Below are 27,510 nucleotides of genomic sequence, written 5' to 3'. Positions count from 1 at the left end.
GTTTTTTTAGTCTTGTCAAAAAACCTATAAGCGTTAGCTGTCATTACTATTTATCACTCTTGTGATTTGACAGAACCGTCCATAATGACTATTTTGTTATTTGTCAAAAAGTTTCACTTGCAAGTTTCAACTTGCAGCCGTCGGCAATTGTAATACCTGCAGTATATTCTAAAGTTATAGTTTAATAATATTCATGAAGAATACCTTTTTAAAAAGTGTTTTTATTTAAGGGAACTTCTGTGCTTTTTTTTAAGTGAAATATTACAAAGCTTAATATTGCTTTTAAAGTGCTTATTCCAGACCGGTCTATACGTACTTAAAAACTACTATCGTTGTTATATTTTGTAGAATGTAGTTTCGAAGAAGGCGTCTTCTCGTGTTATCTGAGTGGTTTACCTAGATACTAGGTAGGAATGTCTACACATTATATACTTATGGCCTAATAATTTCTAGTTTAAGTACTTTTATAGCAACTGTTAACACACAATAGAGTAACTATAAAATATGTTACAGATTTTTAATTTTTAATTGTCCTTTATCTTAAAGAGAAACAGTACAATAACAGAGTAACATTGTTTGGTAATATTAGACGGCAAGTATATTAATAATAATAATTTTTTTGTCACTTTTACCATGACAATTTGAAATATATTTACTTATGTGATAAATTAAATATATTTGTAGGATCATTATGGCTGGCACTGAAGATGAAGTGTTGAGAGAAGCATTTATGGTTAAGAGGTCTCAAAACAAGAAAATATTCACTCCAGTGAACTACAAAGAACGATGGTTTGTCCTCACTCGTCAAGTGCTCATTTACTATGACTCAGATGGCCCAGTAAGTTTCATTGAGATTTATAGTATATAATAGAAAAAAGATAAATTAACATTAAGATGGCATTATACACAAGTTGATATATTAAAATTTTATCAATAAAAATAATAGTAGATGTTTGCAAGCTTAAATAATTTAGTAATTGCAAAAATCTATCCTCAAATTTTCAATTTACCTTAAATATAAAAAAAAATAGTAAAACATAATAACACTTAAAAACAGTTTAAAACGTATGCTAGTAAATTATTTGGTGGCAGTTGAATGTATCTATGTATGTATGAAAACTTAGCTACATAATTTTATGCTTCCATGTTTTTGTTAGAAATATAATACCTACATCAAATATAAATTCATATAGTATTAACCTATAACACAAATTAAATCTAGCATCATTATTTATTAAGTAGGTTGGAATAGCTTTTTGCTTTTTAACATGGATATTATTATTTTATGCAAACAAGGATGTTACCTGCTACTAAAAAGTGTAAGTAATTGAATCAATATTGAGAACACTATGTAATGTATTTCATAACAAACCTAATTATACAATATTCTTCACAATCCAATCATATCATTCATTTTTATTATTATGTACTTCAAAAATCTCTTCAAGTTTTTGCTTGTGAAAAGTTGATGTTGTATAAGTAATGAATTTCGACCCTCAAAGTGATTAACCATAGAATTACGATGTGAAACCCCAATTATAGAGGCTATGCTATTTACAGAACGGAGAGGGGTTTTTTTAATGAGTAAAAATTAAGTTCCTGAAAATTCTTAAACAGTTTTTTAAAACGAGATTAGTAAATATTATTTTATGAATAATTAAAGAACACGTATTTTTCGATCTTAAGCAGTTTTTCTCTACAATAGTGCGACGAATATAACTTCGATGCAGTTTCAAATGGTACACACGTATAGTTAAATTCTATTTTTAAATATCATTGTGTCAAAGTGATTAGAACGCGTGGGAAGAATGATTGGGGCTAGGGTGAATAGGAAAGGGTCGGAAGACGCATGCGTGGTTTGGGCGTGTCGCCTCAACGCAAAGGGTCCGGCAGTCTAGGATCTTCGCAGTACCGTTCGTCGCCCTTTCCTTCCGGTAAAGATTTATTATTGCTATTCTAATACTTACATTTATTTATCGGCATACTTATTTAATTTGCAAGTGTTTTATTGGTGTGTTCACGAATATCTTTGTAAATATTTATTTAGCATATTCAGTTTGTTTCTAAATCGTTTTTAGTGTTTTAACTCACAAAAGCCGGTTAACTATGTAGGCGGATCTTAATTACCTAAATCTATCCAATGATAGTAAAAATATACATCGAGTTATATATGGATTCTCGGACATAGTTGATCACGGAAAAATAAAAACTGGAGAATTGAATCAATACGCGAGAATTAAATAAATCGGTAAAGATATAATTACATAAAATCTAATATCTGTATTTTAAGGATTACGACGTCTATATTGCAATGTCAATTAGTTCTACATATGAGTTTTATAAAAATATCAAGGCGTGAATGCACTTGGATTTTACAGAACACCGCGCAGCGCTTAGCTTACTAAGGGGCCCTCCATGATAATGTATGCATAGGCAGTGGTGGTGTGTGAACAGCATTAATTGAGAACCCTCAGTCAGAGAGCTCGTTGAAGCTCCCTTTGCGTCTTTTCGTGTACATTTTCGGTTCAGTTCAGATAAATATAGTGGTAACGTTAGAAAATTTTATTTTATTTTTAATCTCGTAAGTTCCATGTTTACATCGCTCATATGTACCGCGTTATATTAAGTCAAATCGAGATTTATTTAAATATTTTTTAAACTACAAAAGAAATTCTAGGATAAGGTCGGAATGTAGTGAGGATATTGGTTGACGCCATTATATCCTGGAAATAGCTGCGGAAGTTAACACCCGTAATATAAACCTGGCTGGTGATTACATTAATTTTGCAGCACGATTGAACTGTTTTTAAATTGAGTTATAGGCGACTCTTATTCAATCTATTTATTAAACGTGTCGCGGTGTTTGCGGTAAAACGGCTTGAGTGATTCTTATGATTTTATATATTCGGTAGGTTTGAGAAAACATGTAGGTTTCATGCCAGTGTCATTTGAAATAACTCCGACATATTCTAGCGGAAACACCCGAGAAAATGACTAGGGTGTATTAAGCGCAATCAGCGTTGTAATTTCGTTTTACAATAGAACATAAAAGACAAAAATGCCATTGTCTATGCCACTAAATGACCATAGAGTATAGATAATAAATTTCAACAGAAACGGAAAGAACGTGGTCGCATCTCAACATATATGATACACACAGTGGAACAGGCGCAGCTTGGAGAACTCAGCAAGCAAGTTCCGGAAGGTGATAACGAGAAATCGCCTGGATACAGGTATCCCTTTCAGGTAAATATATATTTTATATGAATTTTAAGTATTGAAGTATGTATGTACACAATCCAATAAATTTTTGACATACGGAAGTCCTGCATACGCAGTGAATACCTAATATATTGCGGATAATAATAATAAATAACTTTTATTTTATACTATGGAATCACTATTACTACCAGAAGTCGTTAATTAATAGAGCAATATATACAAATATAAACTTTGAATTAAGTGACTTTCACGATATTTTATAAGCCATGTATGACAATGACAGATGACAGTAGCGCGATTTTCTTGACATAACTATAATTAAGCTAAGGGCTAACGAAAGGCGCGTAAACAAATTGTCACTGTGGCAGTAGATGCAATGTTTAATTAAGAATACCTTCGAAAGAAAAAATAATACTGTTACCTGAACATCAAAACTTTATAGTTCTATGATATGATTGTGTCACCTTAACTGTGTTTATATTATAAAGGCAATTAGTCAAATAATCTTATGGTCATATTTGATATCCCAATAAAATCTTTTTTATTATAGTTTGATTTTAATGGTATTTGTTCCGTTAAAATAACACTAATCCCAGACTAGCTCCATTATTAGTAATTTTGCTGTTTTGGAACAGCTTAAAAATATTACTGTCTCCAAAATGAACTATAATATTAAATAACAATATATTTAAGATAAATGTGTTAAGTGTTAATAAGTTTATTTATGTATAGGATATGAGGATGTGACATCAAAGCAAGTTTTATTATTTATTTATTTACACTCGGTTACCATAATATACATAATTAGACATATAAAAAAGACAAACAATAAGCAGGTTACATATGGCAACGGGCGGCCTTATCGCCATCAAGCGATTTCTTCCAGGCAACCCCAATGTGGAACAATAAAAAAAGAAACAGCTACTTATTTAAAGAGGTTATGATAATCGTAATACACATTAATTAAAGTAAATAGATTCCATAACTTCCTAAAGTTAATGAATGAGGTTCTTAATTTCTGGTTACTCAATAACTCCTGCATTTATGAGAAATAAAGGCACCCAAAGCAGTTCTATTATCTATGATGTATCAACTGGCAGTGAAATCGAATTTTAATCGCCAAGTTTTTTCTTTTTTTTTGTCTCGTGTGAGCCTGGGAACAGCATCCTAATGAATTAATAATTTATAGTCGAATGAGTGAATGAAAAATACAAATTTTATTAAAGTTTAAAAGGAAGTTATTTCATAATATTTGCAGCTTCATGATGACATAATATATCGCAGATTGTGCACAGGTGGGTTACACGGAGCAGAATTCCGACTATACACTGTACCTGGCTGCCCGCGAGCATTCTGAGCGTTTGAGCTGGATACATGATATTAGAACTGGTAAGATAATCTAGATCATCCTTTATTTTTATTATGTATGAATATTTTCACTTAAACATAAATTTTATAAACAAGAATGTAGGTAATCGTCTCTTTCAAAGACAAATTTTGCTTAATCTGTGATGAAAGAGGTTTTAAGGACGTATCCGATCGCAAAACTCTAAAACAGTAGTTTGGTTCTTTCTATTTTTTGTCTTCGTTTCTTAAAGGGCAAATGAAAAAATATATGGTGGAGTTGAGTAGTTTATCTATACATTTTGAAAGGTCAATACATGATTCAAATAACTTCGCTCTATAGGAAAAAATCCAAACATAGCCGTTTTTTGACACTTTGAATTCATTTTATGACGAAAATTTATATGGAACATATTTATAAAATTTACACGATATATATCGCAAGCCAAGTAATCCATTTCAGAAGAAAAATAATAAAATTAGATAAATAGAATGTTTTACATAACTAATTGTTATTACGGGCCAGCGCGTCTCAGTGCTCTAGCTCTCCATTAAAAAAAAAATTTTTTTTAATGAATTATAGATGCTTATTTGTTCAGATAATAGGTTTACTTTTAGAAGTCTGTTAGATTTTTTTGATAAAGTATTGTACGTAATTTTTCTTCGTATTCCACCTAAACGTGAAATTCCCATAAATGTGAGACTATAAATAGATGGGTGATAGTCAAGTTCTACCCTAGCTTAGAAGCTTTTTGAAGTACGTTAGAACACAGTTACCAACGGATTCTTTATATTCCATATTAAACTAACATTTGACCAGTGTTGGTTTAGTGAGCTTCCGATTTATCATTGAGGTCGTAGGTTCTGTCCCGTCTTTGCACCAATGTACTTTCTATATGCCCAGTTCGAGTCTCCTGTGAGACTCGAACTTCGGCTTGGGCCTTCGCGGGGAGTCAATCGCCTGAAGGGCAGGACGGAAGCTCACTGGAGGGAGCGAAGTAGGAAGTAAAGGTCCTCGCCTACCCCGGGGAAGGCGGTTTTTACCATAGTCTGATGTTTATTGCTACTGTTATTATTTTTGGCCGGGCTTTTAATTTGTCGTTTGCTAATGTGATTGGATCATCCGGATCCGTTAGGTTGTGTCGGGGCCTCCTTGTGAGCCTTTTTAGTCGGGAAGGGGGGGAAACATTGTGAGGAAATCGGCGGGTATCAGGCATAGATGTTTTTTGGTTACGATCCCTTTATTTTCCATGTGGAACATAGAGCCTACTGGATATCCATGTCAGACACATTCATCGCTCGACTTGATCCAGTTTGATATTATTATGATTGTGCTACCTGTTCGTTTTTATCTTTTAACTTTTTTATCGGACGCAAATCAGTAACTGTAGGAAGTGTGAGTCACCGTTTTAACATTCCATTTTGTGGTTACGGTTACATTCCGAGTTTAAGAAAAAAGAGCACTGTATGTGGTAATTTTGCCCACATGCCAACTAGTTGATTTAATTTTAAATTAGTATTTTAAGTAGACTTTTAATTAATGCATTAAATATATATTTAAACATATAATGGGTAGAAATAATAAAAAATTGTATCATGATCGTTTGTCAATATTAAAGGCAAGTAGGTAGGACACACGTCGTCGACTTTTTTTCCTTCATCGTTTCAGCGTACATATTTGCGTATAGAAAGTCCATTGGTGCACAGCCGGGGATCAAACCTAGGACGAGAACACTCACTCGTATAGTGAAAGAAAACATCGTGAGGAAACCAAAAATCCGGCGTGTGTGTCAATCACAGAATTTGCTAATTGAGGAAAAAATTCACGAAATAGATAAGAAAGGCTGTAGTACTGGTATAAGCTTGGATAGTCTGTCTATAATAACCTTAGAATTAATGATGAACTTAGTTTGAACCTATGACCGAGATGTTGCGTCAATGTATGGAGGCGGTCAATATTGCGTCATGTGTAATGTCAAAATTGATGGTTTGTTGAAACTTTCCACAAATGTATTGCAGTGTATGCATTTTTTTATGATGTGATTCAAACACAGAACATCACAGATAAATAAAGGTAATAATATTTATAAAATGTCGCCGAAATCTATTATCTATTATTTATTAAAACCTCGTTACATTACAAATAAAAAGAAAACATGTATTATTAGAGAGCGGTCGGTCTTGCTAGCGAGTGTCTTCCAGGCCACGCTAGTACGGAAAAATAAAGAAATACTCAATTAACAAAAATGAAATTCCAATTACCACGTGGAAATCTTAAGAAAAGCATTGGTTAATTATTGTTTTGTAGTTTTCTGTAAGTTTCTTTATCGCCTTCCCAAAAGTCAGACTTGAAAGGGATACTTAAAATATACAAGGACTTTAGCCTACTACTAGGACTTTAGACTAGCCCTATGTAGGCCTTACTAAGTGTGACTTATTACCTGTGGTATATTCGGATTCCCACAGGTCAACAACGAATTACATTATTACTTTGTATGTATTTTTTTTACGTAAAACATATTATTTATATGTACTATTAATAAGAAGACTTGTGAAATTATATGAGTGTTTGCCTGGAAGAGATCGCTCGGAAGCGATAAGGCCGCCAGTTTCTCTCCTTTTCATTTAATTATGTTTAATTTTTATATTGTAATGTAACGAAGTGTTAATAAATAAAATTAAAATAAAAGCTTATTAAATTTTAATTACATATAAACCTAAGAAGACTCGTGTTTTGCGTATTTTACAGCAAGCATTGTTGTCAAATGTCATTAGTGACAGCTGAAGTGTCCCATTCTTTTTAGCCTGTGGTATTTATTCCATAATCACAGATAATTACTACTCTAATCCCTTACAGTGTGTATATCGAACACACGGCGTGCCCGATATCACCCAGCTGTCTGGTCTGCTCGTCGCTGGTCGTGCTGTGACGCGGAGCGCCGGTCTGCCCCGGGCTGCGCCCTCACAGCGGTTTGGCCGCTACCAGAGCCCGATTTGCAATTGATATTGCACGAACCAAGTAGTCTTACTCCATGTAAGTATAAATGTATATTGTTAGTATATATTAAGACAAAAATATAAAGGAGTACGAAGCCACCTGACAATATATATATATATGCGTAAGTATAATAGTACTGAATTTATAGTACCGTAGTTATCAAATAGAAAAGACAGGCTCGACACAGGAACCTAGTGCTTTATATTGTACTTCTTTTAATACTGCATACAATTTTTTTAAACTTATTGGGTTCCTTATACATTTATTTATTAATAAGAGGATATGACAGCCAGAAAGTTGCATACAAGTTATAATTATTCAAGTGTCCTTAAATTGTTTCGCAGATAAGATTTTTAAAAGCATGAGGAACACAATTCCACATAAAAATAATATCCTGTTGCAAATATATACACAATGATTTTAAGTACCTACAATTGACAAAACATTACAACAACGATGTTAAATGGCGCTTGATAGATACACGAAAACATATAATTAATTAGCTTTTTTTTTAGATTAAATTCTTTAATTTTTGATTTGTTCTTGTACAGCTATGTAATAATGTTATGTGCGTTTAGATCTGTTTATTCATTAAAATTCACCACATCAATTATAATGATACTACTACTATCTACAGTATATGTTACAAGTATTTTTTTAAATACATTTATGGGAAACTGAAATGTTACAAACACAAAACCTGTGTATTTACGTACACGCCTTTGAAGTAACTTCTTTGGCGTATAAAAAAAATATTCTGCGTTTGTAGAAAAAACGACACTAACAATATAAAAAAGTATTTCATACATTGAAACTTTTATTATACCCCATTATTTAGATAAATACTTAATTTAAATATCACAAAAAATCTGAAATGTTGGCTATAGCTAACTCCAGGTTGTTGATTTTTTGTGACGGTGTTCGCGCGCATCGTACAAAATTACGCGCCAAACGAAATATAACTTCAAAAATAAAAAATAAATCTGTTTCAATTATAGATTTTACTTTAATAAACGAATGGCGTATTAGATATATAGATAGTTAGGTACTTAACAATGTTTTTTTTTTAATTGATCACTACCGAATTTATGAAGTAGTGTTTATTCTAGTACATTCGCGAAGAATTCAAGGAGCCTGAACTTTTGGGTTGGTTTTTGCAGACGGTATTTGGTAAATTCTGCTGATTTTGTACTTTGGGAATAAACAAGGAACAATGTTAATCTTCTATAAAACTGACTGCTTCTCATTTGAGAATAAATTTGTTTTAACAAAGACTACACAGCTGATTGTAAAGACATCCGCCATTTTGTATTGTCGAAATTCGATACTACATACTGAATTGCTTTTTTTATGTAATAGGAGGCATACGTGCAGAAGGCTCACGTGATGTTGAGTGATACCGTCGCCCATGGACACTCACATTTCCAGAACGCTTGACCCTAAGTCGAATTAGTGAAATATTTTCTAAATTGTTTCAAATGTTAAGTGGGGGTTAGCGATGTCGGGCTCTTGTCTCGTCTCTTAAAAGTAACTTGTAACGATTAACATGACTGTCGTATGAATGACGCGACCCCATTTTTTGCTAAGTTCACTTTCTTTGGTACTGGAAAGTTTTGAGTCATGGTTTGTATATTATTCAATAACTGAACCTTATTTTATGTTTTTTTTAAATACAAGACAGTAGGGACACTGTGTGTCACAACACAGATTTAACAACAATTTTAAAACGATCTGGTCTTGTGGGAGACCAGATCGTTTTCAAAGCCGTTTTTGCCGAGCACCACCCCTATGTGTGAAGTATTTAAGAAAAGAGATTACCAATTCTTAAAAAGCTATCATCACCTGCGAGTCTTCTGGCGATCTATGTTTGTCACTTCAGATGAGCCTCCTGCCCTTGCCGTTACATAAAAATTTCGATACTAAGTATAAAGTGTGGCTGATATATGCCAACAATCCAATACATTTTTGAGGTACTGAAGTCAGACAGTCTCCTTTCTGAATTAGAGTATAGTGGGGCAAAGAGAAGCTTAAAGAGGATTGTATCATAATAATAATACTCAAGTAAATAAAGGCAACCGTGTAGTAATTTCGAAGTTTTAGCGGGTTTGACATTAAATCCTGCGAAGTTATTTATCTCGTATAGTATATGTTAAAATCTGAAAAACAACAAATTCGTACAAATTCCTTTGTTATTCAGATCCTAAAAAAGATATAGATCGATAGAAATATTGCATTAAACAAGGAAAACCAAAATCAAGTAATGTCGACGTTTTTGGGATGGTATAGACATTTTAGCTGTATGTACTCAGAATCATAAATTAGTTAACGACAGATGTACGATATAAACATGCGTGTTTTGTTCCCAAAGGGGTATGAGGCAGATCTGCAAATAAAAATATATTAGTAGCGATATTCTTAGTCCATAGAGTATGCAGTGTGTTAACCACTAAACCTTGGAGGCAGCTTAACGCCTTACGTAAAGCTTTGTAGTTCGTCACATCATTCAAAAGATTATAAAATTTATGTAAATATTAAGCTCAAGTCTACGAGTCGGGAATAACAACAGCATCTATTGCATCACTTTCACTCCATTAAGTTATTACTTGTGGGTGAAAGGGATAGACTATGTGAGCATCGAATAGTGAATGTAGGCCGTATACGTTTGATGCCCTCACTGTCTCGCCCTAAGTAACGCTGCGTTCACAATGGTAAATAAATATTTCATTTTTATTAGAGTTGTATGTGAAAAGTGAAATATTTGTTATTATTCAGAACTTAATACACATAATTCAATAAAAACTGTACGCGAAGACAAGTAAAGCTATGTATTAATGCAAGAAATTCCCATTAATAAAGCCAAAAATATTCCAACAATAAATGCTGTAAAAGTTTAAGTGACAAACCAAAACTCGCGACTTTTTCCACAGAATAACGTACTCTTAATTGTATTAAATAAAGCGTGTCTTTTGACATATGACACACACTTTATTCATTCACTCACTGACACATTTCACACTTTTCACACTCAGGCGTGTTGATAACGGTTGAAAAAAATAAATAAAATAAGGTTAAATAATGTAATTATTTTAAGGAATTAAGAATTAAGTTTTGTTATGGAAGAGTTGGGAAACCTGACACAGGTATTTTTTACTTAAAAGGGTTTCAAAACCATACACCTAGGAATGAAAATGTACCTACTTCAAATGAATAAACTTTTTTATTTATTTTATTTATGACATTTCTTATTATTAACAATCAAATAGATATGTAATTATTTCTTTACACATTTTATAATGAAAATAAAAGGAAATAGTGGATGTCTGGAACAATTTCAGGGTCGTTTGTCAATCTAATAGGCAAGTAGGTGATCTGCCTCCTGTGCCTGTCACACGCCGTCGACTTTTTGGGTCTAAGGCTAGCCGGTTTCATCATGTTAATCTAATGGTTAAAGAAAAAAAGCGGAGATACAGCCCGAGATCGAAACGAATAGAGATGAGAGCCGCATCTTGAACTAACTATATTATTATGAAAAGTATTATAAATGCTCTATTGTGCACGTCGCCTTAGTTTCGTTACGGTACATTGAAAAGTTATGAACCTCAGTCGTGTTTCGTGTGTCTCGCGTGCGGACGTCTCGCTCGAATGTTACAAACAAAAACTGATAGTGAACCAATGGTTACCAAAAAGAAGTCGAAAATACCATGTCTCTCGCTATCATCGTTCCTCCCGGCGTTAGAGGGTAATCGTTTTTAATGACCTTTTTTTCGCGGCCTCGCAATCGCGTTCACTTGCAATCACTTTCATGTCTCGGTACTTGCCAAAATGGATTTTAAAGTGATAAAAATAAGTGCTAATTCGGGGGTTTTGTGATGTGTGGTGCAGTTTTGGTATTGAAACTGGTTATAAGTTGGTGGTAAAGGTTCTTGGGTAGTCAAGTGTATGAAAAAATTTATTAATAAATGATTTAATAAGCAAATGCTTTTCAGTGGACAGTCTATGGGTAGAGTCGGTATGAAACTCGTCAATAGGTACATTTTGACGAACGGCATGATTTAGCCTAATTCCCCAGTTACTGTATTAATATTTAAATACCTTTTTTAGTAATCATAACAATGTGAGTGTCCATGGGCGGTGGTATCACTTAACATCAGGTGAGCCTCCTGCAAGTTTGCCCCCTGTTCTATAAAAAAAAACAGATTTACAGTATTTACAATTTTCTTAGCCAATAGTGATATCAAAAATAATATCTTAATATATATATATTTCTTGTGTGCGTGTGTATGTGACTGAACTCCTCCTAAACGACTGGACCGATTTAGACGAAATTTTTTGTGTGTGTTCAAGGGGATCTGGGAATGGTTTAGATTCACAATTTTGTCCGCTGGACAATGTTTTTTTAATTAATTTTCAATTTATTAGTTGTTGTTGATTTTGGAATGTTTTACATTGGATCCGACAGACGGCGCTACCATCGCAGTGTCAAATTTTAAATAATATTCGAATTTTAATTTTAGTCTGTCCCGAAATTTAAAAAAAGTTTTGTTATCATTGTGTTATATCGTGTGTGACCATGTGCTGGATCGTTAGATAAATTGTCATAACATTTGAATAATAATTTTCATCAAAATGGCTTATTAAAAATTGAAATTTTGAAATTAAAGACGTGTAGACAGGACAACGTCTGTCGGATCCGCTAGTATTATATATAATATTAAACCTAAAATAATTAAAATAATAGCAAGTTTTATGTCGGATCCCTAAGACAGTATACCTTAAACGATGGCGACATTTCCATTCGTTGAGCGAGGGAATCACCAGTTCTGGGGTCATCAGCGCCTGTGCACTTGAACCCCAAGGGTCTCTACTCTACAACAATAAACTTCTAATGTTCCCTACATTAGAACTTTATTGTTGTATTCGATTTTATTTCGTAGCTTAAAAACAATTAAAGATATTTTCTAACATGCCAGATTATGGGTCTGTTTCACAATGTCCGGATAAGTTTCACGACTGTCAAATTCGCTATTCGTCATGAAACGCGAAGTTTCTTATTCGGAACTTTTATCTTCCGAATAATTTATGTGTTCCATAGCTATTTGATGTAATAAAATGAAAATAGTATAGTATCCTTTGCCTTTCTTCATTTGATTTTGATTCAAGATATTCCACGTCTCTTCTCTATACATGAAGATAGGGAATACTAGAGCCTGTGTTCGTCAGATATTGGTTTTGATGCCAATTCATATTTTCTTCTAGATGTTGCTGAAACATAGCCATGGCATCTTTAGCCACGCTTACCGTCTTTATCTCGGGGACAGTTTAATTGATAATTTCAGGTATATTAAACTGTGTGTTCAAAAGCCTTTGATTTACCATGTACAAAAATTAAACAATTTGAATTTATGATTATATATTTTAGTTTTTTTTTTACATATCCCGTATAATTTAGTCGTTATTCCACATATAGAAATCGGTTAGATATAATCTAACATTTAAATTTAATCTAAATAATCTAATATCAATGAAATGTAGACAACAGCTATAAAAAAAATACAGGTCGTAACAAGATTATGGGATATCAATGGAAAGTATCTTAAATATCGTAGACACGATATTATATTGCTGAAACAGGACTTAATGCCGCAATCAATGATTTTCTAATGCGTTCGTTTGATCCGACTCTTTTGTAACCCCAAGAGTTTGTCTCTGGTTTGAACTCTCTGTTTTATTTCCGCCAATAAATTTTAAATCTCTTACCGTGTGTGATAATGTTATTGTTTGGCGGCCTACACCTGTGAAAGTGTATTTTAGTAGGCACCAACTAAAATTGTAACTTAAAATATCTTATATGTATAATAAGAAACTAAATGTTTTTAAAGTTATAATTCTTTTCGCACGTTAGTTATTCTGCTATTCGGAGCGGAGAAGAGTCCACCAAAAGAGATAACTCACGTGGGTCCAGCCGATCTTGAGTTGGTGTCACTAACACGACGATTGCTTTATATATTTAGATCATAAATTATAATACTGGGTAATTTTTATTTATTAAAGTATTTTATAATAATAAAACTTGCTTTGATAATACAATAAGAAACTAGATACTGACAATAAGATTTTATGATAAAGTGAAAAACAAACTCGTTAGTATAATAATGACTGAAGATAAAGGCTCACTTACTAAACGATTTTAAAACAAATGGTGACTTTCACCAGTATAATACGCGTAATAGAACTAATTTGAGTGTGCGACCAACCAGGCTCCAGAAGATAAACCACTCCTTATATGGAAATTGTATTCGTTTTTACAACAAACTCCCAAGCGAAATTAGAGAGCTGTCACTAAATAAATTCAAAGCCCTTGTTAAAAGTAAATAAATTAATAAAGCCTTTTATAAATGTGACGAATACCTAAATGATCCTAATCCTTGGGATTGAGTGGCGGAAAGTTTCTTGCCAGTTCTTCCCCCTTAACCCGCCCTACGCCCTTGACTTGCGAACTGGTGGTAAATGTAAATTTACGATTAATTTAATTTGTTTTTCTTGTCGTTCATAAGTGTACATGTTTACCTAAATGAATAAAGATATTATGACTATTAATCGATTCCGTATTTTTTTTGACACGTGACAAACATGAAACGATCTCTATAAGTGATCTCTATGATACTTTAGTGAAATAGAAATAATACCCACGCTCGGTAAAAGGTAGAAGAGCACAATACTTTCTCCGTTGCTTGGGTGATTCATATCTTACTGGGTCATATTATACGCAACGATAAATGCTTACAATACCTATTGCGTCGATTACTAGTTTTTGAAAAGGAAAGTGATTAATAACGCACTAAGGTTCAAGAAATTTTATATAGAATTAATATTTATTTAAATTATTTAATATTGCGAACTTCATCTTTTTATATGGAAGATATATATACATATATGTTTTCCAACCTTTTTTGGGCCATGTCACACATACATAGATCAGGATGTTTATATATAGGTTTTATATTAAAAAAATTGAGTGTTCGCTTAAAAAGAAGAAGAAGGAAGAAATCATTAGACAGTCGTTAAATAAACACAGTGAGTAAATTTTAAAAATTCTTCTTCTAAATTCTCCACGTTGTGTTATATCCAGCCGATTTCGATTGCTCCATCTAGAAATCAAATTGCCCCCCTATGGGGCGTGGGTTCCACGTTAGGAAACACTGTTATAGAGGCTTTTACGGAATAAAAATTAAAGAACAAAAAACTAAATTTTCCATAAAAACCTTCAGAGTTCAAGGAGAAAAAACTTGAATTGGTCCAATGTCTTCGAGTTTTACTCTTAGCAACATAATTTGCGATTATTTTTTATTCATTTATATAACACAGTTTATTTTAAGAGTAGACTTAATCTGATACGTGCTTTTTTATTATTTTTTAGTGTTACTCAATAAAAAAACAAGAGAACGATGTAACTGGGACCTATTTTTCATTAAATTATGTCAATTTATATTTCTGCGTGTCTTAAACCCAAATAGTCGACGACGTGTGTCAGGCACTAGAGGCTGATCACCTACTTGCCTGTAAGATTTAAAAATAATCATGTAAAAGATTCAGAAATCTTAGACCAAGTCCTAAAGAGGTTGTAGCGCCACTGATTTATTTATTTCTAAATTAGTTTATGAGGAATTTATAACCACAAATTTCTCGCAAAAATAGTCAATAACACACACAAAGTACAGTTACTACACACTCTAATCACGCACACTTCACACAGTACTATAGCACTTGTCTTTCCTTATTCGCACTTTATCTCTTCAGTGGTTATCTCTTGATATCGCATTCGAAACTTCTGATCTTCCCTCTCCCTTGCGAATCATTCCGTCCTTGTCCCACACCTAAAAAAATTGGTCTAGAATGTTTCTTCATTAAAGGGGTATAAGTAGTCCTGAAAACGCCTGAAAACGGGTCAACTGAAAACTGCACCACTCGACACATGTTCTACCTACTAGGGTAACATTATGCAAATTAATAATTTTCCGCTATGTGATTGACCCGCTCCTGAAACGGAAATCATATTTCAAAAAGCTGAAAAGTTCTCTGAGTGATGGAAATATTTAGAAACGTTACAGTCGAAACTACGGATTTGAAATCATATTGATATTTTTTAATTAATACAGTAATATAAAATTAAATATGATATAAATTTTGTTCATATTTGATTAACATAAGTTTTACAGTTATAAAGAAAACACTTTTTCAACGGATTGAAGCTATAAATTTATACATAATTTTAAATAAAATAAGAAAAAGTGTTTTCTTTAAATATTGTTATTAATAAAGGTTTGTGTATTTTCATTTATTAATAATTATTACAGCGGTCACGGCGGCTGTCACGATGCCCGGAGGAGGAAGTGGACCTCCAGGGACGCCATCAGCTAAACCCAAAGTGAGTCGTTTATCTATAGGTCCCCTCTGAATAGCAGAGGGTTTTGAGTGTAGATCCAGCCCCACAGTCCCCGCGTCAAGTTCGATATTCTTGATGCGGGCCTGCATAAGTGCATTTCCACCTCATAAAAAAAAAACAAAAAAAAATAAAAAAAAAATCTATAGGTCAGAATCTTGGGCACTGTCAAATTTCATGCAGACGAATGGTTTGACTGATAATGAAAAAAGTTTGATTGGCGTTCTAGAACACGGGCTTAACATTTTTGTATGTATGAAATAAACTCGAAAACTATTTAACATTTCAACCTTTACAAATTAATCTTTTACAAATCAAATAATAATAATATCCTGTTTTGAACTTTAATATATTTTCACTACAGTATTTCTCGGAGTTCGGTGTGCTTCTTGGCAAAGGTCTCCTCTAACCCTTTCCACTGTTCTCTATGTTATCAACTCTTCTTCAGTTGTAGCCTGCTGTTAGTTTCAGTTCGTCCTCCCATCTTTTGCGTGGTCGTCCTCTTTTTCGTTTTCCGTCTCTAGGGTACGATTCCGTCACTATTTTGCTCCATTTTAAATGGGTGCTCCGTAGCAGTACATCTCCATTTGGTCAATCTTAGTGAGAATGCCTGTCACACCTGTTTTTTGTTTAATTAATTGTGTTATGCTCAGCATACTTGTTATACAATAATATAATTTAAAAATTAATGTATTTCTTTCATAAATCACTAAAAAATTTAGTCATAGTTTTCCTACAACGCATTTAAAGTAGCAGCATTTGCCTCCTGCCTTATAAAAAAATCCTACGAAGAAAGCCAGTACTAATTAAAGTAGTCAATAAGATCGACGATGGAGGTGGGCCGATGACGCGATGGACCCGAAGACTCATTAAGACGACGGCAGGACCAGACCGCCTGATAAAGTCGATATCCCAAAGTTGCAAATGGAGAGAGGAGTTGGAGATTAGAGGAGCTCGTCTCTTGTTAAAGATGTCTCATGACAATATCTTAAGTTTTTTTTTGGTTTTCCAGGAAAAGCGGACCAAAGTCGTCGTAGCGTTGTACCCCTTCAAGGCGATTGAAACTGGTGATCTCTCTTTGGAAAAGGTAAGAAAGAGAGTTAGTTCGGTGGCAGTTTTTGTATGGTTCAATATGTTAAGAAACACTTTGTTTGAAGTTGGGTAACGACTTTAATTGTTTCAAACATGAGTTTATAACTAAGATAATATAAGGGGTGCCCTTTAAGACGGGTTGCGACCCTGGGATTACAAAAACTAACTTGACTTATTGAAGAGGATCTTATCGGAAAGGAGAATGTTAAATTATAATTTATGAGTGCTAAAAACTAAAGGGGACATGCTTCAAGTGTGTGGTTATCTAATTTTAGGTTACATAACTAAGGGGTTTTTTTTGTTTGTAATCAATAAACTGTGGTCAATATCGAGTAATATAAGAAATGATTTTCCGATTTCCGAAATTATTATTATTAAAAAGTTCGTAAAAAGCAAAATATATTGAGCAAACCGGAATGCCTTAGAGTTTAGACCCAAAAGGTCGACAGTGTGTGGCACAGCAAATTGAACACCTATAATAATAATAATAATAATTGAACACCTATAATAATAATAATAATAATTGAACACCTATAATAAAAATGATCACGTACAGATATAGTAATCAGAGGCCACGACCTCAAAGGTTGTGGGCATAGTTAATGTGAAATAATGTTTCAGGGTGCAGAATATGAAGTGATAGACGATTCGCAAGAGCATTGGTGGAAAGTGAAAGATGAAAATGGGTAAGATTAATCAAAATTTATTGTAACATAGTTTTTTATTAATATTAATACTTATATACAATAATGAAATTAAATCGTTTATTTGCTATGATAGTGCTGCAATTAGAAACATTAGTTTAAAAAAATCCGCACACTACACCATATATAAATAGTCATATTAATTTTATAATGTCATATTTAATACAGAAATTAACATAATAATAAGCAATAATTTAATACGATGTGTTATAAATAACAGGAAATATAAAAAAGCATCGCTCAAAGGCCGGCAACGCACCTATGGGTATCTATGGGCTGCGATGACTGCCCTTTTTGGGCGTCCCGCAAGCTCGTTTGCCCCTCTTATATAAAAAAAAAATAATTTTACTTTACGTATCTATGTCACTGAACTCCTCTTAAACGGCTGAACCGATTTGAGTGACTGTTTTATATGCGTCAGGGTGGCTCTCTGGATGATTTAGATTTACTTATCATCTCTGCATGTGGCACCGCGGTCGGTATCTACGTTATTTATCAGCAAATAAACAGCTGATATATATAAATCTTTTGTGCATGTGTTCGTTACTAAACTACTAAACGGCCCGACAGATTTTGATGATATTTTTGTGTGTTTAAGTGCAGTCTACACACAAATATGTCTGTCAGATCCTCTAGTTAAAGAAGTTTGGTTGAAAACATTGATAATGTTCTCCGAGTTGAATCGTCTATATTTATCTCTATTGAGGCTGGTGTTTTAATTTCTCGTCTGGGATTCGAACCCGAGATCAATGATTTCCTAGAGTGATTCCTCAATATGGGTATTGAATAATTATATTTTTTATTTTCAGATCCGTTGGATATATTCCTAGTAATTATGTTAAGGAAAAGGAAACGATAGGATTGCAAAAATACGAGTAAGTATTTTTTAAATTAATCACAGTCGTTAATTGTTACAGACATCTTATGGTTTTTGATCTTTGATTTTCTTGTTTGATAGTTATTACCCAAACATTGTCTATTTCTGTAAATGCATGTTCAAGAATTCCTACAAAAAATTAATACTTTTATGTAGTTTTATTTTTGAGAGCTTTGATTACTTTTGCTGACAAGAGAAGGGGGGGGGGCTGTATCACTTAACATCAGATAAGCCTCTTGCCTTATTGCCTGTTTTTTAAACTACTAAATTATCAGCCAAACGGCTTAGTGCTTAGATTACTATACTACTAATGTTGCTATTAATAATGTGGGTTGGTAGAATTAAGGCTAATTTTATGTGAAACACAATGACAATAGAATTTTATATCCTTTCAGATGGTACGTTGGTGAAATGTCGCGACAGCGAGCTGAATCTCTCCTCAAGCAAGAAGATAAGGAAGGATGTTTTGTTGTACGCAACTCTTCTACCAAGGGAATGTACACGCTTTCATTATATACCAAAGTGTAAGTATTTCATAGAGAGCACAGTGATTTCAGCGACTTTTACATTTTTTCATATCCTGTGATTTTTGCCTTTGATTGGGCCTATTTATGTCGCAGCCAACTAGCTTAATTAGCCGTTTAATTAACAGTCTAGCTATTTAACTAACGGCCTGAAAGATGTTCAGCGAGTTGATCAAACAGCTAGGCAAATGACTTCAATCGATGACGTTTCATTACTCGCCTGTTGACTGTTAATTTAAATTTAGTTCCATTTTCTGCCACTCTCAAAGTCAAAACAAAGATCTTCAAACTGTCAATATGGCGTCGGCAACCCACAGCTTTAATGGTGTTTTCCAAAGCTTCATGCAAAACAACAAGTATAATGGAAGAGTGTGGTGATATTATTAATGTGAATTTGACTTAAGAAATTTAATATTAAATTAAATATTTTATATGTCCTATGTTACTTCTGCCAAAATATCTTTGTTATTTCTGCCAATCAATGAGTCTATCGTACGAATGGCCTAAACATTAGCCAGTTTATTAAATGTTGTAACAATCGCTTCGGGTGAATATATTTCAAGCCGTTAGTTAAACGGCGCCGTTTAGTTAAAAGGCTAGGCAGTTAATTGAACGGCTTATTAAAATTAGTTGGCTGCGACATATACATATCATTAACTTTGTCATGTTTCCTATTATTTATTATTATGCGATTATGAATTCAGTTTCGTCAACCCAACATTATCTGGCGGCATTAAAATTCTTTGTTTTTCTTTAGTTTTAAAAAACCATTAGCTCCTATTTAGCTCTGGGAGATTTCTGTATTTGTGTCATGATCATTTTCTGAATAGGTAAATAGGTGACTTGCCCGTTCGTCTTCTGCGTACGTGCTAACACTTCGTTTTCAATTGTACGGTTGTAATAATAATACGTATTAAGATTTTTACTTGGATTTGGTTTCTAATTATATTAGTCTAAAACAAACTCCTTATCTTCTTGCAAAATGGCAAATCCTTCCCTCCACTCGTCTCCAATCGCTTTCTTTGACCATCACGCAATAAATTTCGGATCGAATGTAACTCTGATACCGTAGGTTCGGTCCCCAGCTGTGCACCAATGGAATTTCTTTCAATTTAATAAAATATTCGCTCGAACGAAAAGAAAACATCCTTAGAAACCGGCTTGCCAAACCCAAACAGATGGCCTGCATCGAACACTGGCGAGGCTGATTACCGAGTTGATTTGCACCGCTTAACAAATAATTATGATACAGATATCTGAGGCCCAGGCCTAAAAAGGTTGCAGGCTTTTTAAACATTTCGACACTATAGAATATGCCTCACATCAAGCAGAAGGTTTTCTGTATAGGCCGGCTTCTTAAACTTGAATTATCAATTGCAGCACTCACCCCCAAACCAAACATTACCACATAAAGCACAACGGGCGGGGCGAATTCTACCTCTCGGATAAGCATTGCTGTCCAACAATTCCCGACCTGATCAACTACCACAGGCATAATAGTGGCGGACTCTGTTCGCGACTCAAGGCCACGCCCTGCGATCGCCCTGCCCCGCCCACGGCTGGACTATCGCACGGTAAGATTAATTAACCTTTATTGTGATATGGTGGCCCCTGACTTATAATATTTGTCCAAATTATGTAGTATGAAAGACATATTTTATTTACGTTAAACTAGAAGCGATAAAAGAATATATTTTCATTTAGAAAGGATTTTTTATTACCAAATGTGCATTTCAGCATTATCTATTTTTATTGTATTTATGGTTCACTTTTTTTGGCTAATAAGTATATGTCGCAGTAAAGTAGTTAAATCAGAGAGTTAATTGAATGTCTAGACAGTTAATCTAAGATCGATATTCAATCAAGTCTGTATTTCGGTGTGATCGTGAAGAACTGAGAGCTTGGAAAATTCTTGTTTTGTTTTATTGTAAATGGTAGGTTAAGTTAGTATTGTTGCCTAGGAACGTAAAACTCGTCAAACTTTTACTTGGCTGACGGAACTTTAGCGACTTGATTGAATATCGATCTTTAATTAGCTGTCTAGAGATTCAATTAACTCTCTGATTTAACTACTTCACTGCGACATATATATCTACATCAGATAATATATAGATGTATACTGTGGCGGTAGGTGGCTTTTTTGTAGGACTATTTAAGATAAACATTTCCATCATATATTACGTATGTGTTACTAGCTGTTTTGGAAGCATATGGTATTTTTTCCTACTTCATATTTTGGACAATTCACACAATATATTAATAAATTGTAGCCGTTGTGCTATTCTGATGTATAAGCTATTATATTGTAAAGTTTCATTAAAATCCATTCAGCAAAATACTTTATTCTTGCGGCATAGTGGCCGTGTTTACATTACCCGAAAGGTTCTTTTATTTAAAAAAACTGGCTGAAGGTTCGCGAATGCGTTGCCAGCCTTTTTGTTATATATTTTTAAAATATTAAAGAGCATTTAAACTATGTTAAAGATAATTAAGCGAGATTATGTAGTATGAATATTTATTTTTTAGATAAATGGGAGATAGATCCGTCGGAATTAGTATTATTAGAAGAATTGGGGGCGGGTCAATTCGGCGTTGTACGTCGCGGTAAGTGGCGTGGACGAATTGACACTGCTGTCAAGATGATGAAGGAGGGGACGATGTCTGAAGACGACTTCATTGATGAGGCCAAGGTTATGACGTAAGTCTTTATCTGATTGCACACAAAATATAGAGACGGCTCATAATAATTGAGATTTTTATTGAGTAACAAATATATTAGGTTAGTTAAAAATTATGTACTAAACTGGAGATTTAAATCTAATTTCAAAAATTCATTAATACCTATGAACCTAAATAAAACCTTAAAAAATATGATAAAATACACAATATAAATATAATAACTAAAATATATTATTAAGACCCCTTTAGGCAAGGTTCCGAAGATATTGGCAGCGTTCCCCCTTTGAATAGCTAGACTAATTCTTTGACCGAGGTAGCTGACAGCTCTTCGGTCTCCTATAATGACATTTTTGCTATGTCCTAAAATGTGTATGTTTACACCTGATAAATAAAACTTTTTATCTATTTGACTTTATTTTTCGAAAAACTATCTACTATATGCAACTTTACAGAAATTAGTTCAATAAAGTTAAATAAGATAATGTTTAACAAAAGTTTATTATCATAGACATTAACTTATTTTTCTATTCTTTATTACTCAATATGTCACATGGAACATGGTGTAATGGTTGCAGCTCCTTACAAACATTGTGTAAAAAAAAACTTGGCGATTAAAAAGAGTGGCGGAGAGTTTATTGCCAGTTCTTCTCTTCCGTTCTACGCCCTTGTTTTGAGAACTGGCAGTAAATGTAAAATTAAATTCATTTAATATTTCTTTTTTTTGACGTTCATAAGTGTACATTGTTACCTACATGAATAAAAAAATTTTGATTTGATTTGAACACAAATTATACAATTATTTAATTTTACCTTATTACAAATAAGATTATACATAATTTCATTATTGTAATATAATTATTACTATAATTGTTATCGTTACTATATATTTTTGTTAATATTGGCTTAGAATCTTTTCGAATCAATCGTGCTAGAGACAAGGTCAATTATTTCCGACTCCAATAAAGAAGTTTCACTTCAAAAATATAATTATTATTAAATTAATATGAAATTTAAACAGCAGCTAGATTAGCGAGAGATCCAAATAGCGTTTGAAAGAGTTCTTTGTCGAGGAACTAATTAATGTTTTTTTTTTAACTATTTATTTAAAAATTAAAGGACAGTGTCTCGTTCCCAATAGAGGATATCTCTTAGACAAATATATATATATAGCCGCTCTACAAGTCTTTACATTTCCAGCAAACTTCAGCATCAGAACTTGGTGCAGCTATACGGTGTGTGTTCAAAGCACAGACCGATATACATAGTAACTGAATATATGCGACATGGCTCGTTGTTCAACTACCTGCGACGCACATCTCCAGACCAGCTCGGCCCTGCTGTTCTTCTCGATATGTGTATACAGGTAAAGTATTTAATTATCAATAAGGAAACATGACATCACAAATACATAATGTTTTCTTTCAACGTACGAGCGCGTGTTAGATGCGTATATAAAAACTTTTCATGACATTCGACATGGATAATAGTACAAAATCGAATTTATTAAAAAAAATAAACAATCTGTTGGTTAACCCCCCCCCCCTTCCTCACCCCCCTAAGAGGTTACGGAATACTTGAACGGCCCCGAATCGGTTTTGCGAACTAAGGATATTATCAGCATAAATATAGCACCGGAACATAATGGATACACGACAATTATTATTTAATATTTTATAATATAAATAAATAATTATTTTTCAGGTGTGCAAAGGTATGTCATACTTAGAGAGACATAATTACATTCATCGGGATTTGGCCGCGAGGAATTGTTTGGTGGGAGATGAAAATGTTGTCAAAGTAAGTTTACTGGATGGTGTGAATGTGAGAGAATGACGAATGACGTGTATTGGTTTCGATATAATCAATCAGAATCAAATGGAAAACGAATTTATTTCGTTTCATTCTCACTACACAATGCCATATTTCTTATTATTAAGTCTTAAGACTTTGTTTCTGTACATAAAAAACTAGTGGCCGCTTCTTTACTAGCTTAATTAGCCGTTCAATTAACGGCCTAGCCGTTTAACTAACGGCCTAAAAGATGTTCAGCCGTAGCGTTTGTTTATAATAAACTGGCTTATGCTTAGGCCATTCGTATGATAAAGCCATTATTTGGCATAAATAGAAAAGATGAAACATATGACATCGAAAATAATTCTTATAAAATTAAATTGCTTCAGTCAAATTCACATTATTATTGTCACCACACTTTTCCATTGTACTTGTTGTTTTTCATGAAAGTTTGGAAAACACCATCAAAGTTGTGGTTTTCCGGCGCCATATGACAGATTGAAGAGTTTCGTTTCGAGTTACAGAGTGGCAAAAATGGAATTAAATTTTAATTAACAGTCCACGGTTTAGGCAAGTTAGCTGTTTGATCAACTGACTGAACATCTTTCAGACCGCTAGTTAAATGGCTAGGCTGTTAATTGAACGGTTTATTCAACTAGTTGGCTGCTTTATGTATTTGACAGATAATAGTACGCCATATGAATTTTACTTTGTTTTCACTTTTAATTAATTAATTAAATAATAATAATAATAAGAAACTTTACGTTCCTTTTATTTGAGTTGTTATAGGATTCATCTTAGCCATAAGAAAATTTCAGATCTCTCTCATCGTTGTTATATATAGTAATTTATTTATAGGTAGCAGATTTTGGCCTGGCTCGGTATGTCCTTGATGACCAGTACACGAGTTCTGGCGGTACCAAGTTCCCAATAAAATGGGCACCGCCCGAAGTTCTCAACTACACGAGATTCTCCTCTAAATCCGACGTTTGGGCGTTTGGTATGTAACGTTGTCATTTTTCATCAAAAATAGTATTGCGTCTTAAAAATTTACAATTTATTTAGAAAACTAGAGATAGAAATACTTACGATAATGTGGGAAATGGACAAGAATGACACGAAACGAAGAGTAAGAAAGAAAAAAAATGCAGATTGGCTGAAAGTGAAGCGAAGCTATAACGCCATTTATATATATATATATATATATATATATATATATATATATATATATATAATAATAAAAATAAATCATTTATTTGCAAGAAAGTGGTACAGAGATCAATTGTATCGTAAAAAAATGTTTATTATGATACAGATAAATCAAATCAAATTTTTAAAGTGTTAGTTCTTAAGACAGGTAAATTTTACACGAGATGGATAGACTTAGTCAAGAAAGAGGCGAGAAATTAGGCTTTACATATCGTAGAAGTAATTTTAATAGTAGATTAATTATTAATTGCAGGAGTGCTGATGTGGGAAGTCTTCACGTGCGGCAAAGTGCCGTATGGACGGATGAAGAACTCTGAAGTGGTAGAAATGGTTCAGAGGGGACAAGTGCTGGAGAAACCCAAGGGATGTTTGAATGAGATATATAATGTGAGTTTCAGTATTATTACGCAACAAAATAGGTTGGTTTTTTATAGAGATATTAATTCATTTTTATAATAATTGGTCAGTAATTTCTACAATGTCCGAGATTGGTGCCGACTTTGTTCGACCCTATCTTCGAACCGGTGACTTACATATGAAATGAAATGAATTTAATGGAATGAAATGAAATGAATTAAAATGAATGAGATAAAATACATGATAATATGAAATGAATGCATTGAAATGAAATCGTTTATTTGCTAAGATAGTCGTACATTTAGATAGATTAACTTTAAAAATCAGCACAATTTATATTATATTCTTCAGTTTACAATCTAGTGATTCATTAAAGTTTTATTAGTCTTAATAATTTAGATGAAAGCTAGTTAAGAAGAACTTCTGCAACCCGAAGATCTCGCAGTACTATAGATAGGGCAGTTGAACCTGGTTATTGCTGGTATTCATGTGTATTTGATGAACAGGTAATGCGAGCATGCTGGCGACACGCGCCAGACGAACGGCCCTCGTTCCGCGTGCTCAAAGAAGAATTGGCTCAAATCGCTCACACCGTACTCGCTGATTGACTGCGTCTTTTGCTCTGTCTGCTGCGTCCCACTCCGCCAGTATCCCCTGGCAACCCTGGTATTTCCAACTTCGGTATACCCGGTAATCCGGGTATCTCCAGTAATCCCGCTATAAGTGTCGGTATACCCGGTGTTGCCAGCAATCCGGGTGTTGCCAGTAATCCGGTTCTACCCAGCGACCTAAGTATGCCCGCTAACTTCCTCATTCCCAGGATAGCGAGTCCCTTAATTCCAGCGACTCCCGTCAGTCCTTCGAGCCGACATCCGCTTACATTACCACGCACTCGCAGAGTAAACGCATCGCCTACGTAAGAATAACTATTAAGGAATTGCAGTCAAATTAACCTTTAGCTAATAAACTTTTAGTTTAAAGTTAAAATCTGACGGCGAAAATATTTTGAAAGCGCCCAAAGATGCTCGATTTTAATAGATGCGAATTTATAAACAGTGTTATGATATGTCAAATGTCATTTACAATTTTGACAATTTACTTTTGGAGTACAGTATTATATGAAGCTTCGCGCGCTCGACGTGTTATCGGATCTCGTTATCAATTTATTTCTTTAAATTATACTGTTGTATTTACAATTGAATCTCAGTAATATGAAAAATCTCGTGGTTTCCACTCTTAATCTTTGATGTGAAAAACCAAGTTTTTATAAATTGTCAAATTTGGATTTGTCAATCAGAAATGGTTGACAATTTAATCCGACAACATTCAGAAGGGGGTTCCTTAAATACGTCACTAAGTGACTGACGAGACTTAGTGCAAACACTGACTCCTGTATTCCATAGTTACACTTAGCGCCAGTCTCTTTTCTGAATATCGCCCTTAGAAGAAGTTACATACAGAGTTGATGTTTAGGGATAAATATCTGTGTCACAAACTGTATTTGACACAAGCTAAATTCTCAACTCTATAATTTGATCTAATTTTAAAAGCCACACCCGATTTTGTACAGTTAAATGACTTATGTATATATGATAATTTTACGCGTACATTTCGGTGACCACCAACTGTTTTCTCTAATACTGGCCGTCCACTGCCTCTCAGCAAACTTGATTTCAAAGTATAAATACTCATAGATGTAGCTTCTAGTCGCCATTTCTTAGCGTTTTCATTCACTTAAAAATCAGCTCAAATAATGTACATTAATCATATCATTAAATTAACTGTATATAGTATTGTATATTAATTGTGTTTGGAATATTTTGTTTGTATAACATTCCTTTATTGTAACGAAAATTCAAGTACAAATTCGCTACTAGTTAAACAAAAGGGTTCTCAAATAACCGGATAATACCTTAAAAAAGAGTGTGTGTACTTATGTACACGCGTTAGAAGTTATACTTCTTTGGCGTATGGAAAAATAACTAAAATGCAGTAGTGATTAATGAGAAATATTAAAATTAATCAATAAGATTTTTATTTAAATAAATACTATCACCGTCGTATATGAAGTTGATTTAAAAACACCAAAATAATATTTATTTATTCACACTGTTTAATGTACTGTTACGAAACACGTGTTCTAAATATAAAAATTCTAGAATATACAACTTAAACGTAGTTATCGATTTCCATGCCACCTAGACCTAACTTCATTCTGTTAAGTTTGTGTCACGGCGCGCGTCGTAAAATTTCACTCATAAATTTTTCATAAC

General features: G+C 33.4%; 1 protein-coding gene across 3 annotated transcripts; it reads left to right on the top strand.

Annotated features, from left to right (window-relative positions):
* Window positions 1-136: 136 nt before the first annotated feature.
* LOC110997037 (tyrosine-protein kinase Btk29A) lies at window positions 137-26,643 on the top strand. Of its 3 annotated transcripts, XM_022264982.2 has the most exons (17): window positions 137-407; window positions 685-838; window positions 3,115-3,246; window positions 4,518-4,611; window positions 7,424-7,600; window positions 15,919-15,989; window positions 17,017-17,091; window positions 17,718-17,782; window positions 18,610-18,675; window positions 19,073-19,201; window positions 20,582-20,775; window positions 21,728-21,899; window positions 23,078-23,243; window positions 23,582-23,677; window positions 24,530-24,671; window positions 25,134-25,267; window positions 25,744-26,643. In XM_022264982.2, the coding sequence occupies exons 2-17, from the start codon at window positions 692-694 to the stop codon at window positions 25,843-25,845; spliced, it is 1,962 nt and encodes a 653-aa protein (XP_022120674.1). In that variant the 5' UTR covers window positions 137-407; window positions 685-691; the 3' UTR covers window positions 25,846-26,643. The 3 variants fall into 3 exon arrangements, with proteins under 3 accessions (XP_022120674.1, XP_045489181.1, XP_045489182.1); XM_045633225.1 differs by lacking the exons at window positions 137-407; window positions 685-838 and adding an exon at window positions 1,841-1,934; XM_045633226.1 differs by lacking the exons at window positions 137-407; window positions 685-838; window positions 3,115-3,246; window positions 4,518-4,611; window positions 7,424-7,600 and adding an exon at window positions 11,182-11,303.
* Window positions 26,644-27,510: the final 867 nt, after the last annotated feature.

Source organism: Pieris rapae, chromosome 22, assembly GCF_905147795.1.
Source record: "Pieris rapae chromosome 22, ilPieRapa1.1, whole genome shotgun sequence".
Classification (NCBI taxonomy): Eukaryota; Metazoa; Arthropoda; class Insecta; order Lepidoptera; family Pieridae; genus Pieris; species Pieris rapae.
This window is presented reverse-complemented; position numbering and strand designations above follow the sequence as displayed.

Coding starts and splice junctions, on each gene's coding strand:
- LOC110997037 (XM_022264982.2), top strand. CDS start 692: ATGGCTGGCACTGAAGATGAAGTGTTGAGAGAAGCATTTATGGTTAAG. Junction 4,612..7,423: donor GATACATGATATTAGAACTG/GTAAGATAATCT, acceptor AATCCCTTACAG/TGTGTATATCGAACACACGG. Junction 19,202..20,581: donor CTTTCATTATATACCAAAGT/GTAAGTATTTCA, acceptor TATCAATTGCAG/CACTCACCCCCAAACCAAAC.